General features: G+C 51.8%; 1 protein-coding gene across 1 annotated transcript; it reads left to right on the top strand.

Annotated features, from left to right (window-relative positions):
• Window positions 1-874: 874 nt before the first annotated feature.
• On the top strand, window positions 875-16,699 carry LOC115916139 (MHC class II regulatory factor RFX1-like; the record flags this gene model as incomplete). Its single annotated transcript, XM_030969838.1, has 6 exons — window positions 875-972; window positions 6,155-6,363; window positions 7,834-7,987; window positions 9,683-9,725; window positions 11,482-11,715; window positions 16,311-16,699. Coding segments are annotated over 6 exons (1,127 nt in total), but the record flags the coding sequence as incomplete, so codon positions are not given.
• Between the last annotated feature and the right edge of the window lie 3,168 nt (window positions 16,700-19,867).

Here is a 19,867-nt window from a genome sequence, read left to right as displayed (position 1 = left end):
AATCCCATTTTACCCACCAAAAATCCCATTTTTCCCCCTAAATCCCCATTTTTATCCCCTAAAATGCCATTTCTCCCCCCCAAAATCCTCATTTTTCCCCCGAAAATCCCCATTTCCCCCCTAAATCCCCATTTTCCCGCAAAATCCCCATTTTTCACCCCAAAAAATCCCAATTTCTCCCCCAAAATCCCATTTTTATTCCCCCAAAATCCCCATTTCCCCCCAAAACCCCCATTTTCCCCCAAAATCCCATTTCCCCCAAAATCCCCATTTCCTCCTAAATCCCCATTTTTCCCCCAAAAAAATCCCAATTTTCTCCCCCAAAATCCCCATTTCTCCCAAAATCCCGTTTTTACCCCCAAAATCCCATTTCCCCCCGAAATCCCATTTTCCCCCAAAATCCCATTTTTCCCCAAAATCCCCATTTCCCCCCAAAATCCCCATTTTTCCCCAAAAAATCCCAATTTTCTCCCCCAAAATCCCATTTCCCCCCAAAATCCCCTTTTTTTCCCCCCCAAAATCCCCATTTCCCCCCAAAATCCCCTTTTTACCCCCAAAACCCCCATTTTTCCCCCCTAAATCCCCATTTCCCCCAAAATCCCATTTTTCCCCAAAATCCCCTTTTCCCCCTAAATCCCCCATTTCCCCCAAAACCCCATTTCCCCCAAAACCCCATTTCCTCCTAAATTCCCATTTTTCCCCCCAAAAAAATCCCATTTTCATTCCCCCAAATCCCCATTTTACCCCCAAAAATCCCCATTTTACCCCCCAGAAACCCCCGATTTCCCCCCCCCCCCCCAAAATCCCGTGTTTTCCCCAAAATCCCCGTTTTTGTTTTTTTCCCAAAAATTCCCCTTTTGGCCCCGTTTTCCAGGCGCCCTCACCCAGGCCATCCGCAACTTCGCCAAGAGCTTGGAGAGCTGGCTGGGCAGCGCCATGGTCAGCATGCCCGAGGAGCTGGTGCGGGTCAAGGTGGGCTTGGGGGGGCCTGGGGGTTTTTGGGGGTCCTGGGGTCGTTTTGGGGGAAACCTTTGGGGGTCCTGGGGTCATTTTGGGGGGTCCTGGGGTCATTTTGGGGGGGTCTGGGGGTCATTTTGGGGGTCCTGGGATTGTCTAGGGGAACCTTGGGGGGGCTCTGGGGGTCTTTAGGGGGTCTGAGGTCATTTTGGGGGGTCCTGGGGTGGTTTTGGGGGAACCTTTGGGGGGTCCTGGGGTCATTTTGGGGGGTCTTGGGGTCGTTTTGGGGGTCCTGGGGTCGTTTTGGGGGAACCTTTGGGGGTCTGGGGGTCATTTAGGGAGGCTCTGGGGTATTTTTGGGGGGTCCTGGGGTCGTTTAGGGGGTCCTGGTGGATTTTTGGGGGGACCTTGGGGTCTTTTTGGGGCTCCTGGGGTCATTTTGGGGGTCCTGGGATTTTTGGGGGAACCTTTGGGGGGTCCTGGGGTCATTTTGGGGGTCCTGGAGATTTTTGGGGGAACCTTTGGGGGGGTCTGGGGGGTCTTTAGGGGGTCCTGGGGTCATTTTGGGGGTCCTGGGGTCTTTGGGAAGAGATTATGGGGTTTGCAGAGGGGTTTTGGGGGGTCCTGGGGGATTTTTGGGGGTCCTGGGGTCGTTTTTGGGGGTCCTGGGGCTTTTTGGAGAAACCTTTGGGGGGTCCTGGGGGATTTTGGGGGTCTTGGGGGTCGTTTTGGGGGGCCTGGGATTTTTGGGGGAACCTCTGGGGGGTCCTGGGGTCATTTTGGGGGGTCTTGGGGTCATTTTGGGGGTCTTGGGGTCATTTTGGGGGTCCTGGGATTGTCTAGGGGAACCTTTGGGGGGCTCTGGGGTCTTTAGGGGGTCTGAGGTCGTTTTGGGGGTCCTGGGGCTTTTTGGGGGAACCTTTGGGGGGTCCTGGGGTCATTTTGGGGGTCTTGGGGTCGTTTTGGGGGGTCTTGGGGTCATTTTGGGGGTCCTGGGATTGTCTAGGGGAACCTTGGGGGGGCTCTGGGCGTCTTTAGGGGTCTGAGGTCATTTTGGGGGTCCTTGGGGTTTTTTTGGGGGAACCTTTGGGGGGTCCTGGGGTCATTTGGGGGGTCCTGGGGTCATTTTGGGGGTCTTTGGGAAGGGATTATGGGGTTTGCAGGGGGGTTTTGGGGGTCCTGGGGGATTTTTGGGGGGCCTGGGGTCGTTTAGGGGGTCCTGGGGTTTTTGGGGAACCTTTGGGGGGTCCTGGGGTCATTTTGGGGGTCTTGGGGTCGTTTTGGGGGTCCTGGGGGTCATTTTCCTGGGGGTCTAGGGGAACCTTTGGGGGGCTCTGGGGGGGTCTTTAGGGGGTCTGAGGTCATTTTGGGGGTCCTGGGGTCGTTTTGGGGGGTCCTGGGATTTTGGGGAACCTTTGGGGGTCCTGAGGGTCATTTTGGGGGGTCTTTGGGGGATTTTGGGGGTTGCAGGGGTGGTTTGGGGGGTCCTGGGGGGATTTTGGGGGGTCTTGGGGTCATTTTGGGGGTCCTGGGATTTTTGGGGGAACTTTTGGGGGGTCCTGGGGTCATTTTGGGGGTCTTGGGGTCGTTTTGGGGGTCCTGGGGTCGTTTTGGGGGAACCTTTGGGGGTCTGGGGGTCATTTAGGGAGGCTCTGGGGTATTTTTGGGGGGTCCTGAGGTCATTTTGGGGGTCCTGGGGTCGTTTAGGGGGGTCCTGGGATTTTTGGGGGAACCTTTGGGGGGTCCTGGGGTCATTTAGGGAGGCCCTGGGGTATTTTTGGGGGTCCTGGGGCTTTTGGGGGAACCTTTGGGGGTCCTGGGGTATTTTGGGGGTCCTGGGGTATTTTTGGGGGTCCTGGGGTATTTTTGGGGGGGGGTCCCGAGGTCGTTCCCGGGGTCACCTTTAGGGCGCTTTGGGGTTTTTATTTCGTTCTTCGTTTCTTTTTCGTTCCTTTGATTTTTTTAAAAATTGGAATTTTAACTCGGACGGTGCCCCCCAATGCCCGCAGCGTTCTGGGGGTGCCCCCCCCCGACCCGAGGTGCCCCCCCAGGTGCCCCCCATGCCCACAGGTGCCCCCAGGTGGGGCATTTACCCAAACGCTGCCCAGGTAGCCCTGTGGGTACACCTGGCACTGACCTGCTTTGGGGGGCTCACAGTGGCTCTGGGGGGGCTCTGAGGGTCCCTTTGGTGCCCCCCCGGTGCCCCCCAGTCCCTGAGGTGCCCCCCATGCCCACAGGTGCCCCCATGCCCCCAGGTGGGGCATTTACCCAAACCCTGCACAGGTGCCCCTGTGGGTACACCTGGTACCTGCAGCACTTTGGGGGGCTCATGGTCAATGCTGTGAAGGTTCTGGGGGTGCCCCCCAGGTGCCCCCCATGCCCATTGGTGCCCCCCATGCCCACAGGTGCCCCCATGCCCACAGGTGCCCCCAGGTGGGGCATTTACCCAAACCCTGCACAGGAACCCCTGTGGGTACACCTGGCACTGACCTGCTTTGGGGGGCTCACAGCGGCTCTGGGGGGCTCTGAGGGTGCCCCCCATGCCCTGAGGTGCCCCCCTTGTACCCCCAGGTGCCCCCAGGTGCCCCCAGGTGCCCCCCGTGCCCACAGGTGCCCCCAGGTGGGGCATTTACCCAAACGCTGCCCAGGTAGCCCTGTGGGTACACCTGGCACTGACCTGCTTTGGGGGGCTCACAGCGGCTCTGGGGGGGCTCTGAGGGTCCCTTTGGTGCCCCCCCGGTGCCCCCCAGTCCCTGAGGTGCCCCCCCAGGTGCCCACAGGTGCCCCCAGGTGGGGCATTTACCCAAACCCTGCCCAGGTACCCCTGTGGGTACACCTGGTACCTGCAGGGCTTTGGGGGGCTCATGGTCAAAAATGGGGGCTGGGGTGCCCCCATGCCCTGAGGTGCCCCCTGTACCCCCAGGTGCCCCCCATGCCCCCAGGTGGGGCATTTACCCAAACCCTGCACAGGAACCCCTGTGGGTACACCTGGTAGCTGCAGCGCTTTGGGGGGCTCATGGTCAATCTGGGGGGGCTCACAGCGGCCCTGGGGGTTCTGTGAAGGTTCTGGGGGTGTTCCCACAGTGGCCCCCATGCCCTGAGATGCCCCCCATGCCCTGAGGTGCCCACAGGTGCCCCCCATGCCCACAGGTGGGGCATTTACCCAAACCCTGCACAGGAACCCCTGTGGGTACACCTGGTAGCTGCAGCGCTTTGGGGGGCTCATGGTCAATCTGGGGGCGCTCACAGCGGCTCTGGGGGGGCTCTGAGGGTCCCTTTGGTGCCCCCCATGCCCTGAGGTGCCCCCCCAGGTGCCCCCCATGCCCACAGGTGGGGCATTTACCTAGACCCTGTGTGGGTACCCCTGAACCACCTGGTACCTGGTTTGGGGGCTCATGGGGCAATCTGGGGGCTCACAGGGCTCTGGGGGTTCTGTGAAGGTTCTGGGGGTGTCCCCACAGTGGCCCCCATGCCCTGAAGGTGCCCCCCATGCCCCCAGGTGGGGCATTTACCCAAACCCTGCACAGGAACCCCTGTGGGTACACCTGGTAGCTGCAGCTCTTTGGGGGGTTCATGGTCAATCTGGGGGCGCTCACAGCGGCTCTGGGGGGGCTCTGAGGGTCCCTTTGGTGCCCCCCATGCCCCTGAAGTGCCCCCCCAGGTGCCCCCCATGCCCACAGGTGGGGCATTTACCCAAACCCTGCACAGGAACCCCTGAACCACCTGGTACCTGCAGCGCTTTGGGGGGCTCATGGTCAATCTGGGGGGCTGACAGCGGCTCTGGGGGGGCTCTCAGGGTCCCTTTGGTGCCCCCGGGATGGGGCCCCCAGGCGCCGGATGGGGGCCCCGAGACCCCTGCGGGGGTACCCGCGTCCCCTGAACCACCTGGGCTGGGGCTGGGGGATCTCTGCAAACACGGCCCAGGGAAATGCTCAGGAACCAACCAGTGGACTTGGGGTCTCGTGCAGGTCTGGGGGGCTAGGGCCCAAAAATGGGGCTGGGCTGGGGGGGGCGGCAGCAGGAGTGGGGTTTGGGGGCGCGGAAATGGGGCTGGGGGAGGGGCTGGGGGACCCCGAAATTGGGGTTTGGGGACCCCAAATTGGGATGGGGGCACTGAAATGGGGGATGGGGACCCCGAAATTGGGATGGGGGACCCCGAAATGGGGATGGGGGCACTGAAATGGGGCTGGGGGGGCTGGGGGACCCCGAAATTGGGGTTTGGGGGACCCCGAAATGGGGATGGGGGCCCGAAATGGGGCTGGGGGAGGGGCTGGGGGACTCGGGTTGGGGTGGGGAACCCAAAATGGGGATGGGGGGGCTGGGGGATCTCCGAATTGGGATGGGGGGGCACTGAAATGGGGCTGGGGGCGCTGAAATGGTGCTGGAGGAACCCGAAATGGGGCTGGGGTCTCTCTCCCGTGTCCATCCCGCCCCAATTCCCGGTTCCCAATTCCCGGTTTTCCCCAGTTCCCCTCGGGGTCCCCGCAGTCCCGGGGTCGCTCCAGGCTCTCTCCGGTGTCCATCCCGCCCCAGTTCCCGGTTTTTCCACCCCAATCCCCGTGTTTCCCGCCCCAATTCCCGTTTTTCCTTTCCCCACCAGGAGCAGGCGGCCTGGGTGTGCCGCTGCCGTGTCCCGGTTCCCAATCCCGATATCCCGCCCCAATCCTCGGTTCCCAATCCCGGTTCCCAATCCCCGGTTCCCAATCCCGATATCCCGCCCCAATCCCCGGTTCCCAATCCCCGGTTCCCAATCCCGATATCCCGCCCCAATTCCCAGTTCCTAATCCCCGTTTTTCCCGCCCCAATTCCCGGTATTCCTGCCCCAGTTCCCGGTTCCCAATTCCCGTTTTTCCCGCCCCAATTCCCGTTTTTCCCGTTCCCCCCACCAGGAGCAGGCGGCCTGGGTGTGCCGCTGCGAGGCTTGGGTGGTTCAGCACCTGGAGCGGGATTTCCCCGCAATCCGGTTCCCAATCCCGATATCCCGCCCCAATTCCCGGTTCCCAATCCCCATTTTTCCCGCCCCAATTCCCGGTTTTCTGCCCCAATTCCCGGTTCCCAGTTCCCGTGTTTCCCGCCCCAATTCCCGGTGTTCCCGCCCCAATTCCCGCCCCAATTCCCGGTGTTCCCACCCCAATCCCCGGTTCCCAATCCCCGTTTTTCCCGCCCCAATTCCGGTGTTTCCCGATTCCCCCACCAGGAGCAGGCGGCCTGGGTGTGCCGCTGCGAGGCTCGCGTCGTGCAGCGCCTCGAGCAGGATTTCAAGGCCACGCTGGGCCAGCAGCACTCGCTGGAGCAGTGGGCGGCCTGGCTGGACGCCGTGGTGGCCAAAGTGCTGCGGCCACACCTGGGCACGCCCGGGCTGCCCCGCGCTGCCAAACTCTTCCTGCTCAAGTGGTCTTTCTACAGGTGAGGGGCACCCCCAGAACACCCCGAAATTACAGCGGGATACACCCCGAAAACACCCCAAATCCAGCCTGAAATTATGCTGGGATATACCCCAGAAAACACCCCGAAATTACAGCGGGATACACCCCAAAACCAGCCTGAAATTATACTGGGATATACCCCAGAATTACACTGGGATACACCCCAAAAACACCCCGAAATTACAGCGGGATACACCCCGAAAACAGCCTGAAATTACACTGGGATGTACCCCAGAAAACACCCTGAAATTACAGAGGGATACACCCCAAAAATGCCCCAAAACCAGCCTGAAATTATACTGGGCTATACCCCAAAATTACACTGGGATACGCCCCGAAAACGCCCCGAAATCACCTCAGATTTACAGTGCGATGCACCCAAAAACGCCCCAAAATACCCTGAAATGATATTGGGATGTACTCAAAAACCAGCCCAAAAACATCCTCCAATTACACTGCCAACCCCCCAAAACCTCCTCTAAACCCCCCAAACCCCTCCAAAAAAAACCCTAAACCCCCAAAAATTCCCCCTGAACCCCCAAAAAAACCCCCAAACCCCCCAAAAACCCCCTAAACCCCCACAAAACCCCCCTAAACACCCCAACCCCCCAAAAACCCCCAAACCCCCAAAAACCCCTCCTGATGCCCCCCAGCTCCATGGTGATCTGAGACCTGACCCTGCACAGCGCCCTACTCACCCCCAAAACCCCTCTAAACCCCCCAAACCCCCCCAAAAAAAACCCTAAACCCCCAAAAACCCCCTAAACCCCACAAAACCCCCTAAACCCCCAAACCCCCCAAAAACCCCTCCTGATGCCCCCCAGCTCCATGGTGATCCGGGACCTGACCCTGCACAGTGCCCTACTCACCCCCCAAAACCCCCCTAAACCCCCAAACCCCCCAAAAAACCCTAAACCCCCAAAAACCCCCCTGAACCCCCAAAACCCCTAAAACCCCCAAAACCCCCTAAACACCCCAAAAACCCTTTTTGACCCCCCGTGCCCCCAGCTCCATGGTGATCTGAGACCTGACCCTGCACAGTGCCCTACTCACCCCCAAAACCCCTCTAAACCCCCCAAACCCCCCCAAAAAAAACCCTAAACCCCCCAAAAACCCCCCTAAACCCCCACAAAACCCCCCTAAACCCCCCAACCCTCCCCAAAAAAAACCCTAAACCCCCAAAAACCCCTAAATCCCAAAAACCCCCCTAAACCCCCCAAACCCCCAAAAAACCCCTTGTGATGCCCCCCAGCTCCATGGTGATCCGGGACCTGACCCTGCACAGTGCCCTACTCACCCCCCAAAACCCCCCTAAACCCCCCAAACCCCTCCCAAAAAAAACCCTAAACCCCCCAAAAAAACCCTAAACCCACCAAAAAAAAACCCTAAACCCCCACAAAACCCCCCTAAACGCCCCAAACCTCCAAAAACCCCTCGTGATGCCCCCCAGCTCCATGGTGATCCGGGACCTGACCCTGCGCAGCGCCGCCAGCTTCGGCTCCTTCCACCTGATCCGCCTGCTCTACGACGAGTACATGTACTACCTGGTGGAGCAGAGGGTGGCACGGGCACGGGGCACCTGCCCCATCGCCGTCATGGGCGAGGTGGGCACCGGGGGGGCACCCAGAAGGGGTTTAGGGGAGATTTTGGGGGGGTTTGGGGGAGGCTTGGGGGGGTTTGGGGGGATTTCAGGGGGTTTGGGGCAGGTTTGGGGGGGTTTGGGGGGTCCCTCACCTGTACTACCTGGTGGAGCAGAGGGTGCCCATTGCGGTCATGGGTGAGGTGGGCACCGAGGTGGGCACGGGGGTGGTCCCCGGGGCAGGTTTGGGGGGGGTTTAGAGGAGATTTGGGGGGGTTTCAGGGGATTTTGGGGGCGTTTGGGGGGGGGATTTCAGGGGGTTTAGAGCAGGTTTGGGGGTCCCTCACCTGTACTACCTGGTGGAGCAGAGGGTGCCCATTGCGGTCATGGGTGAGGTGGGCACCAAGGTGGGCACGGGGGCGGTCCCCAGGGCAGGTTTGGGGGTTTAGAGAAGATTTGGGGGCTTTCAGGGGATTTTGGGGCAGATTTGGGGGGTTTGGGGGGTCCCTCACCTGTACTACCTGGTGGAGCAGAGGGGTGCCCATCGCCGCCATGGGCCAGGTGGGCACCGTGGGGGGTCCCGAGCAGGTTTGGGGGTTTAGAGAAGATTTGGGGGGGTTTCAGGGGATTTTGGGGCAGATTTGGGGGGGTTGGGGGGCTCTCACCTGTACTACCTGGTGGAGCAGAGGGTGGCACGGGCACGGGGCACCTGCCCCATCGCCGTCATGGGCGAGGTGGGCACCGGGGGGTCCCGAGCAGGTTTGGGGGTTTAGAGGAGATTTTGGGGGGGTTTAGAGAAGATTTGGGGGGGTTTCAGGAGATTTTGGGGCAGATTTGGGGGGGTTTAGGGGGTCTCTCACCTGTACTACCTGGTGGAGCAGAGGGTGCCCATCGCCGTCATGGGCCAGGTGGGCACCGAGGTGGGCACGGGTGGGGTCCCTGGGGCAGGTTTGGGGGGTTTAGAGGAGATTTGGGGGGGTTTCAGGGGGATTTTGGGGGTTTGGGGGGATTTCAGGGGGTTTAGAGCAGGTTTGGGGGTCCCTCACCTGTACTACCTGGTGGAGCAGAGGGTGCCCATTGCGGTCATGGGTGAGGTGGGCACCAAGGTGGGCACGGGGGCGGTCCCCAGGGCAGGTTTGGGGGGGTTTAGAGAAGATTTGGGGGGCTTTCAGGGGATTTTGGGGCAGATTTGGGGGTTTGGGGGGTCCCTCACCTGTACTACCTGGTGGAGCAGAGGGTGCCCATCGCCGTCATGGGCCAGGTGGGCACCGTGGGGGGGTCCCGAGCAGGTTTGGGGGGGTTTAGAGAAGATTTGGGGGTTTCAGGGGATTTTGGGGGGTTCAGGGGGTTTAGAGCAGGTTTGGGGGGGTTTTGGGGCAGTTTTGGGGGGGTTTAGAGGAGATTTGGGGGGTTTTGGGGTTTTGGGGCAGGTTTGGGGTTTTGGGGCAGGTTTGGGGGGGCTCTAGGAGGGTCTTGTGGGAGGGTTGGGGTTCAGGTCAGATTTGGGGGTTCAGGTCAGATTTTGGGGAGGTTTTGGGGGTCCCTGGGCAGATTTTGGGGTCCCTGGGGGGGGTTGGGGGGGTTTTTTGCCCTCCCCATCCCCTGGGGTCCCTTTGCTCTCATTTTGGGGGGGGGGCGGGGTGACCCCTTTGGGGGTTCAGGGGGTGTCACCCCCCCCCCCCAAATTTGACCCCCCCCCTCCTTCTCCTCCCCCCCCCAGTTTGCCAACCTGAGCTCCCTGAACTCGCAGGACCCCGACAAAGGTGGGTGAGCCCCCAAAAATGGGGGAGACCCCCCCCAAAAACCAACGGGGGGGAGGGGATTCCGGGTGGGGAGGGGTTAATTCTGGAATTTGGTTTGATTTTAATTGAATTTTTCAAGGTTATTTTAATTATTTTTATTGAATTTCTAATTTTAGTTGGGTTATTTTTATTTAATTTCGAATGTTATTTTAATTATTTTCAATTCCATTTTAATTTGTTTTTAATTATTTTAATTGGCTTCTTCTTTTATTTTTATTCCGTTTTAAATTTTATTTTCATTCTTTACAATTTTATTTTCAATTTTAGTTTAATTATTTTAATTAATTTTTTCTTAATTTTAAGACATTTACTTTTCTTCCATGTTCAATTTGATTTCAATTATTTTCAATTGGATTTTAATTTTATTTCAATTCTTTTAATTCCTTTCATCTTTTCATTTCATTTTAAATTTCATTTCAATCACTTTCAACTTTCTTTTCCGTTTCATTTGAATTATTTTCCATTCCATTTGAATTATTTTCCATTTCATTTGAATTCTTTTCTATTTCATTTGAATTCTTTTCTATTTCATTTGAATTCTTTTCTATTTAATTTTAATTATTTTCCATTCCATTTTAATTATTTTCCATTTCATTTGAATTCTTTCCCATTTCATTTGAATTATTTTCTATTTAATTTTAATTATTTTCTATTTCATTTTAATTATTTTCCATTTCATTTGACTTATTTTCCATTTCATTTAAATTACTTTACATTTCATTTGAATTATTTTCCATTTTATTTTAATTTTTTCCATTTCATTTTAATTCTTTCCCATTTCATTTGAATTATTTTCTATTTAATTTTAATCATTTTCTATTTAATTTTAATTATTTCCCATTCCATTTGAATTATTTTCCAATTATTTTCCATTTTGTTTGAATTATTTTCTATTTAATTTTAATTATTTTCTATTCCATTTTAATATTTTAATTATTTTCCATTTCATTTGAATTATTTTCCATTTCATTTTAATGCTGTCCCATTTCATTTGAATTATTTTCTATTTAATTTTAATTATTTTCTATTTCATTTGAATTATTTTCTATTTAATTTTAATTATTTTCCATTTCGTTTGACTTATTTTCCGTTCCATTTGAATTATTTTCCATTTAATTTTAATTATTTTCTATTTAAGTTTAATTATTTTCTATTTCATTTTAATTCTTTCCCATTTCATTTGAATTATTTTCTATTTAATTTTAATTATTTTCTATTTCATTTGAATTATTTTCCATTTTATTTGAATTCTTTTCTATTTCATTTGAATTATTTTCTATTTAATTTTAATTATTTTCTATTTAATTTTAATTATTTTCCCATTCCATTTGAATTATTTTCCATTTCATTTGAATTATTTTCTATTTCGTTTGAATTATTTTCTATTTAATTTTAATTATTTTCTATTTAATTTTAATTATTTTCCATTCCATTTGAATTATTTTCCATTCTATTTGAATTATTTTCCATTTTGTTTGAATTATTTTCTATTTAATTTGAATTATTTCCCATTCCATTTGCCTTATTTCCCATTCCATTTGAATCCCATTTTAATCCTTTTTTTTTTTTCCCTTTCATTTTGATTCCATTTTAAATTTCATTTTAATTACTTTCTAATCCATTTTTAAATTTTTTTTTTTTTTTTTTTTTTTACGTTTCGGGTTGAATTTGGTGGGGGTTTTATTCTGGAATTTTCTCATGCCGCGCCCCCCCATAGATGAGGAAGAGGAGGAGGAGGAGGAGAGCGAGGAGGAGCTGCCGGCCGAGCTGGGCCTGGGCGGGGCCGCGGTGCCCCCGGAGCCGCCCCTGGACCCCCGGCCAAAGTGCCGCGGGGGGGGCTCTTCGTGCAGGCGCTGCCCTCCAGCTGAGCCCCGCCCCCCGCGGGGGGGGCCGATGTGCCTTATCGCCGGGACCGTGCCAAAGCCCCTCCCCCACCCACCCCCTGGGGATGGCCCCGCCCCCCCCGGGGGGGGGGATGGGCGGGGCTCTTTGGGGGGGGAGGGGAATCCATGGGGGAACCCCTCCCCCCCCCCAATTCTGCAGTGCCAACCCCTCCCCCCCGCTGCCTTACGCCCCCCCCCCCGCGCATGTCGGGCCCCTCCCCCCCCGCGCTTTGCCCCTCCCCCCCCCAGTCTCGATTTTTGGCGTTTTTCGATCATTTTGTGCTTTGTGGGGGGAGGGGCCGTGTCCGTGGCCGCCCGTGTGGAAATTGAAGCCAAACCTGGAATTATTATTATTATTTTTTTTTTGGGGGGGGTGGGGGGGGTTGGGGGTTGGGTTGGGGTCTCCCCCTCCCCCCAGCGTGTGCCCCCCCCCCCCCCCCGCAGACGCTGTTTTTTACCTTTTGTAGCTTCTTTGTAAAAGGAATAAAAAGCAACGGTGGTGTTGGGGGGGCCCTGATTGTGTAAGGGGGGGGAGGGGGGGGCCACCCCAAAATGTCTGCCCCCGAAATCCCCAAAACCAGCCCCAAATCCCAGCGAGACCAAAAGTAAAGTCTCTGTCCCCAAAATCCCCCAAAAAAGCCCCAAAGCCCTGCCCAAAACTGCCCCCAAAATCCCCAAAACCAGCCCCAAATCCTGGCCAATCACCCCAAAATTCCTGCCCCCAAAATGAGCCCCAAAATCCCCAAAACGAGCTCCAAATCCCGGCCAATCACCCCAAAATTCCTGCCCCCAAAATGAGTCCCAAAATCCCCCAAACCAGCCCCAAATCCCTGTCCCCAAAATCCCCCAAACCAGCCCCAAATCCCGGCCAATCACCCCAAAATTCCTGCCCCCAAAATGAGCCCCAAAATCCCCAAAACCAGCCCCAAATCCCGGCCAATCACCCCAAAATCTGTTCCTAAATTCCTCCCGAAATCCCCTAAACCAGCCCCAAATCCCTGTCCCCAAAATCCCCCAAACCATCCCCAAATTCCTGCCCCCAAAATGAGCCCCGAATCCTGACCAATCATCCCAAAATCCCTGACCCCCAAAATCCCTAAAATGAGCGCCAAATCTCACCCATTCATCCCAAAATTCCCCCCAAAACTGCCCCAAAATCTCCAAAACCATCCCCAAATCCCTGCCCCTAAAATCCCCAAAAGAGCCCCAAATCCCAGCCACTCACCCAAAAATCCCCATCTCCCCCAAACTGCCCCAAAATTTCCCCTCCAAATCCCCAAAACCAGCCCCAAATCCCTGCCCAATCACCCCAAAATCCCCCAAAATGAGCCCCAAATCCTGGCCAATCCCAAATTAAAATCCCCGCCCCCAAAATGAGCCCCAAAATCCCCAAAACCAGCCCCAAATCCTGACCAATCTCCCCAAAATCTGTCCCTAAAATCCCCCCGAAATCCCCAAAACCATCCCCAAACCATCCCCAAAATCCCTGTCCCCAAAATCCACCCCAAAAGCCTCCCCCAAAATGCCCCAAATGAGTCAAATCCCCAAAAATCTCTGCCCCAAAATGCCCCAAATGAGCCTCAAATCCCGACCAGTCACCCCAAAATCTCTGCCCCCAAAATGCCCCAAATGAGCCTCAAATCCCGACCAGTCACCCCAAAATCTCCCCCCAAAATGCCCCGAAGGAGCCCCAGAGTGGCACAAACTGGAAACTGGAATTTTTATTTTGGGGAGGGGGGATTTGAGCTCGTCCCCCCCTTCCCCTGATAAAACACAGGATGGCAAAAAACAGGCGTAAAAACAAAAAGTAAAAAAGTGGGGAAAAGATGGAAAAAAGGGGAAAAAATAAAAAACCCAAAAAGAAGAAAAGCCCCAAAGGGGGCGGGGCTGGGGCTGCGCCCGTTCGGATCCAGGTGCGGCAGCGGGGTCCAGGTGTCCCCAGAGGTGTCCCCGGGACGGGGGTCACAGATGTCCCATGTTATGAACTGAATTTTGTTAAATTTTACATCAGTAGAAAAAAACTGAGTTACAGCATCTATAAAGCAGAGCTGCTGAGGCAGAGCTGCTGGGCAGGGTTACTTGTTATGTTAACTGTAAGTCGTTCGAGTTAATAGTTCTCTTTGTACCACTTAAGGACCCCAGCCAGGGCAGGTAGATCGCCCTCCTTTTGTGTTGGTAAAACCCCGCCTGAGGCAAAACTGCATTTCCCTTACCAGGCAGGGAGAACCTGGGGAGGAGGGAGGCATTACAATATGTAGATTTTGAGAACCAGCGTACCATGGCACGTATTGAACTTATAAAAACCCCCAAAACCAACGAGCCAAATATAAAATTAAAGAATTCGAATGATTCCTGGACGTGAGGAATAGAGTGCTGGACCTGCAGAGATGTTGGGAGACCTTGGTGCCCCTCGCCCTGACTAAAGAAGCTGCCTGGGACCGGGACCTGGAGCTGGGAAAGAGGGAAAAGCGAGAAACGCCGGGGAAGGATCGGACCCTTAGCTCAAAGCTGCGCATCCTCCTTCTCTGAGCCACGCTGGGAAGAAGACGGAGACGGCCGCCTCATCGAGCTTCCTAATCCTGAGCTGATCACTTGAATAACGGCGTTAAAAGAAGAAAAGTCTCCTGCCCTGTTTTTATTTCATCCCAGATTTTTGGGGGGGGCGGTCCTGAGGTCGTTTAGGAGGCCGCGCTTTGCAGCAAATTCTGCGACAGTCTCGCAAGGGAGGGAATGACACCCCTGAGCAAAGGCCGGGGTTAATATACCCCTGATCGCACCTGCCTCTCGTTCCTGGCACCCTCGTTCCCGGCTATAAAAGCCCTCGAGCAGCCCGGGCTCCTCGGACAATTCCAGGGGGGCGAAAAGCTTCTTAGAGAAGAAAACTCTTCAGAAAAATAACAGCGCTTTCTTTTTTGCGACAGCTGCTTGGAGCAGGAGAACAGAAAGCTGGTAAAACATGAAACTGTCTGTTTAGGTAAATTGGGTAATTTGCTGTTAACTTCCATAATTATTCCTTGGTGATTGCTGAGTAGTGCACCACGTGTGGCTCAGTAAGGTGGAGAAGGATACTAATGATGTAAATACTCCAAGTCTCCTTGGGACTTTTAATTTGGCTGATCTACATTATAAGCAAAAATAAGAAAACGAAAAAAACCTCCTGGGCAGCGTAAGGGTCAAGTACATGCCAGGCTCACCGTTCTCTGAGATAGCTGCTCCAAAGGCGCAGAAAGAAGTGCTCAAAAATGAATATTTAAATCCTGAAAATGCTGAAAAGACAGGGCTCCATTCAAGTGAACCTCTAAAAATGAGAAACTGGAGCAGATAGCTCCACTGAAACTGATAAAATGGAAAAAAACCCAACTTTTGCCCTTTTAATTATTCGCCAAAAATATTCTCAAGAGAAGGATTCTCCTCAATTTAAGTCCCTGCAGAAATGCAAAAAGAGAAATATTTCCCTGAATCATAACACTTAACAACGACGGACAGCTGGGGAAAGTTTGGAGGCCTGTGGCCGGCTGGCTCCTGAAAATCGGCGATACGCAGGATGCCTCCCAGAGCCAAGCTGGCAGCAGTGCCAACTCGGGCTGGTTTGACAATTCAAAGTGTCTCCTGCAATCTGCAGATGGATATTTCGGGTATGGGGGATTACAGTGTGCCGCAGGGCTTTATTGGATGAACCTTGAAATGTTTCTGCAAGCTTCTGTTGCAATGTTCATGAACCTTGTGTTTATTAACTTCAGTTTTCTCAATTTTTTAATCCTGCTTTATCTGCTGTTGTCCAGGTGTTGCTTTTACACATCTTTAGGATGTTCCCTGGGATGCTCTTCGAACAGCAAGTGACTTTGCACCACTGAGGGCAGAAAATTGATGGTTTTACCTCAATCTATAGTTTTTCAATATTGCTACAGAAAGTGCTTTTTTGTCAAATGTTTACTTTGGTTAGATCATGCAAATTTAGTGCTGGCTGCTACTTCCATAAGATGAAGAGTAAGAATAACTGAGGCATGTTTCATCATATGTCTCTGCACTGGCCAGAAACGGTAATTTGAGCTCCGATCTGTAGAAATTTAGCAAAAGAAGTTGGACACTCAGAGGATAAAAATAGAAAAAAATGCTTTGGAAGGATTTTTCCTTGCTAGTGAGTGAGTTTCTAGCTGTAGGAGCATCGGGGGTAGCACAGTCAGGATGGATGGGGACGAGAGATCTCTGAAGCCAGGTGGTGGAACCTGGGAGCTGTTTGGGCACAGCTTTTTTCCGAAATTCTTTTGTGTTGGGGTCAAAGGGGTGGCATTTGCAGGGGCGAAAGGATTCTCTGTCTGTGCTGTGTTTATTAAAGCAGCTGTCATATTCCACCCTCCCCGTGAAAAAACGCCAATCCCTTGTTTTTAAAATTTTGAAAGTTGAATAGTAATAAAATGGTTATAAAAATAGTAATGAAATCAGAGTAATAAGAATTCGGACCATTTTAATTAGGGCAATATGAGACAGCAAATACGGGCGGGGCGGGCGTAACTTGGCGGAGCTCGGGCGGAGCGACGGCCGCAGGCATGTGCCGTGCGGCAAAGAGCGCAACCCGTGCCCTGCAGGCGGGGAGCTGCTCCGCGGCACCCACGTCCCGGCGGGAGATACCATTAAAGGGCTTAATTCCCACTGTGGCCCAAAGGTCTCTTTACGACAGTCGCGCTGTACGGCAGTTTGACAACAGTGCTGCTTCACGGCACCTCTTTTACAACAGTTGCCCTTTACGACAGTTTTGCTACAGTAGCGCTCTGCTACACCTTTTACGACAGTTTCACGGCAGTCGGGCTTTACGACACCTTTTACGACAGTCGTGCTTTACGAGATATTTTACGACAGTTTTATGACAGGCGCACTTTACGACACCTTTCACGACGGTTTCGCGACAGTTGCTCCTTTCACGACGGTTTTGTGACAGTCGCGCTTACGACACCTTTTACGACAGTTTTGCGACAGTTGCTCCTTTCACGATGGTTTTGCGACAGTCGCGCTTACGACATCTTTTACGACAGTTTCGCGACAGTCGCGCTTTAGGCGCCTTTACTACAGTTTTACGACAGTTTTACAACAGTCGCGCTTCACGGCAGCTTTTACGGCAGTCGCGCTTTAACGGGAATTTTTATTGGGATTTTTAGGGGATTTTAATGCAGCTTTTGGGGGTTTTTTAAATGCAATTTTTGTGGGTTTTGGCAATTTTTTTATTTTTAAAGGAATTTTTGGGGGTTTTTAAAGAATTTTTTTAACTTTTTCAGGAGTTTTTGAAGGATTTTTAAGGGATTTTGGGGATTTTTTGGGGAATTTTTAGGGATTTTTAATGCAATTGTTTGGTTTCTTTAAGGAATTTTGGGGGGAATTTTTAGGGTTTTTAATGGGATTTTTGGGGTTTTTAAAGGATTTTTTGGGGGGAATTTTTCCTGGAATTTTTTTGGGGATTTTTAAGTTGAATTTTTGGGAGAATTTTGTGTTTTTAATGATATTTTGGGGGGTTTTAAAGGCAATTTTTAAAGTTTTTTTGGGATTTTTTTTTTTTTTTTTTTTAAGGAATTTTTCTGGAGTTTTTACGGATTTTTTTTTTTTTTTTGAAGGATTTTTTAGAGGACTTTTTTCAGGGATTTTGGGGGATTTTGGGGGTTCTTTTTAGGGATATTTATTGGATTTTTTTTGTTTTTAAGGGAATTTTAATGGAACTTTTAGGGATTTTTTGATAGAATTTTTGGGTTTTTTAAAATATTTTTGAGGTTTTAATGGAATTTTTGGGGTTTTTTTAAAGTCTTTTGAGGGGATTTTTAGTGGAATTTTTGGGGTATTTTTAAATGGGATTTTTGGCGGAATTTGGGTTTTTAATGAAATTTTCGGGGTTTTTTTAATACAATTTTTGGTGGTTTTTGGCGAATTTTTTTGGCTTTTTTTACAACAGTCGCTCTTTACAGCACCTTTTATGACAGTCTCTCTTTACAGCCATTTTACGACAGTCGTGCTTTACAGCGCTTCCTTTTATGGAACTTTTACTGCACTTTACGACACTTCTCTTTACAGCACTTTACGGTTTTTATTTTGTTTTTCATTTATTTTTAATTGATTTTATTTTTTTAATTTTAAGGGGGGTTTTTTTTGTTTTTTTTTTATAGCTTTTCTTTTTTTTTTTTGGTGCTGCCCAGACCAGCTCAAGCCGGTGATTGTGGTGGTGTTTGAGGGTTTGAGGGAAATAACCCAGCTTTGGGTTGGTGCTGAGCAGAGAGCAGCGAGGAGAAAGGGAGAAGGCTGTGCTGCAGGGCAGCTGGATCCAGGCAGAGCCAATTTAGGGACCAGCCTTGTCTAACAGCATTTCATTTTCCAGTTCTACTACATTACATTTCATTTTGCACTTCTGCTAGAACTGCATGTCACCAGGTTTCAAATATCCTCCTCAGTCCCAGCAGCCTGCTTGAAAGTGCTGTGTCTTTATCAGACCATTGATGGTCCTTCTGAAATGTGAGTCTCGCTGGCTGCATCCAAACCTCGTTCTTGAAGAGCATTCCTAATTAAAGCAGATTGGGCCTTTGGGGAAGAAGGGGCTGCAAAGTATTTCCTAAAGCATTTTCTACTCCAATTTCATCGTGAGGAAATACACCTGAAGGATGATGCAGGGATTAGGGTTGAGTGCGTCAATTTTACTTTGAGAGCTTGAGAGGCACAGGAAGCCCAAGTGATGATCCCAGAGGGTTGAACACAGAGGTTTCACCCTCCCAGATATACCAGGGCCTTAACCTTAAAACCACTGCTCTCAGCACGGAGCTGTTTCAACGCTGCATTAATGTTTTCTCCTCTTTGTGCAGGTGTAGAATTGAAATCCCTCTTGGGGAGGAAGCTTATTCCAAGTAAATTCCTAAACAATCAGCTGAAAAAACCCCTGAAATGTTCTTTCACTTGATTTGCCACTCCCTGCCAAATGCATGTGCATGCCAGGTCTTGAGCCTGGAACTGGAGCTGAGCCTTGAAGGAGGAATTGTCCACACAAGGCTTCTCCTTCAGTTTTGGGATCCAGTGCTGATTGCAACCAGGTCTGGTGAGAGAAGCGATCATAAATACACCACGTTTCTGTGTGGCTCACGAAAAATGAAGAGCAGGTTTTGCCCAAGGCAGGTGTTGTGGGCAGATCCTGCCTGCTCTGCACGGAGTTTTTGGTCTCTGGGAACCTCTCGTGTGGGGCAGGAGTTCATGCTGCAGCCTCTCCTGCTGGGCTTCCCTCCCTGGCACGCTATGCGGCATTTCCGCCTCGGTACATCCCAGCATTCTTTGCGGCATTTTCGCCTCGGTATATCCCAGCATTCTTTGCGGCATTTTTGCCTCGGTATATCCCGGCACTCTTTGTGGCATTTTCGCCTCGGTATATCCCGGCACTCTTTGCGGCATTTTTTTGCCTCGGTATATCCCGGCACTCTTTGCGGCATTTTCGCCTCGGTATATCCCAGCACTCTTTGCGGCATTTGCCTCTGTATATCCCAGCATTCTTTGCGGCATTTTTGCCTCGGTATATCCCGGCACGCTTTGCGGCATTTTTTTGCCTCGGTATATCCCGACATCCTTTGCGGCATTTTCGCCTCGGTATATCCCGGCACTCTTTGCGGCATTTTCGCCTCGGTATATCCCGACACGCCTTGCAGCAATGCCCCGGTATATCCCGACATTCTTTGCGGCCATTCCGCCACGGTATATCCCAGTCACCCCAAAATCCCCGCCAAAAAAATGCCCTCAAAATCCCCCAAACCAGCCCCAAATTCCTGCCCTCAAAATCCCCAAAATGAGCCCCAAATCCTGACCTATCACCCCAAAATCTCCACCCCTAAAATCCTCCCAAAATCCCCAAAATTAGCCTCAAATCTCTGCCCAAAACTGCCCCCAAAATCCCCAAAACCAGCCCCAAATATCGCCCAGTCACCCCACAATCCCTGCCAAAAAATGCCCCCAAAATCAGCCCCAAAACCAGCCCCAAAATTTCCCCAAGTTTCCCCCAAAATGAGCCCCAAATCCCAGCCAATCATGCCAAAATCCCTGCACCCAAAATGAGCCCCAAAATCCCCCAAAGTAGCCCCCAAAATCCCCAAAATGAGCCCCAAATCCTGACCAATCACCCCAAAATCTGTCCCAAAATCCCCCAAACCATCCCCAAAATCTCTGCCCCCAAAATCCCCCAAACGAGCCTCGAAGTGGCACAAATTGGAA

Source organism: Camarhynchus parvulus, unplaced genomic scaffold (assembly GCF_901933205.1).
Source record: "Camarhynchus parvulus unplaced genomic scaffold, STF_HiC, whole genome shotgun sequence".
Classification (NCBI taxonomy): Eukaryota; Metazoa; Chordata; class Aves; order Passeriformes; family Thraupidae; genus Camarhynchus; species Camarhynchus parvulus.
This window is presented reverse-complemented; position numbering and strand designations above follow the sequence as displayed.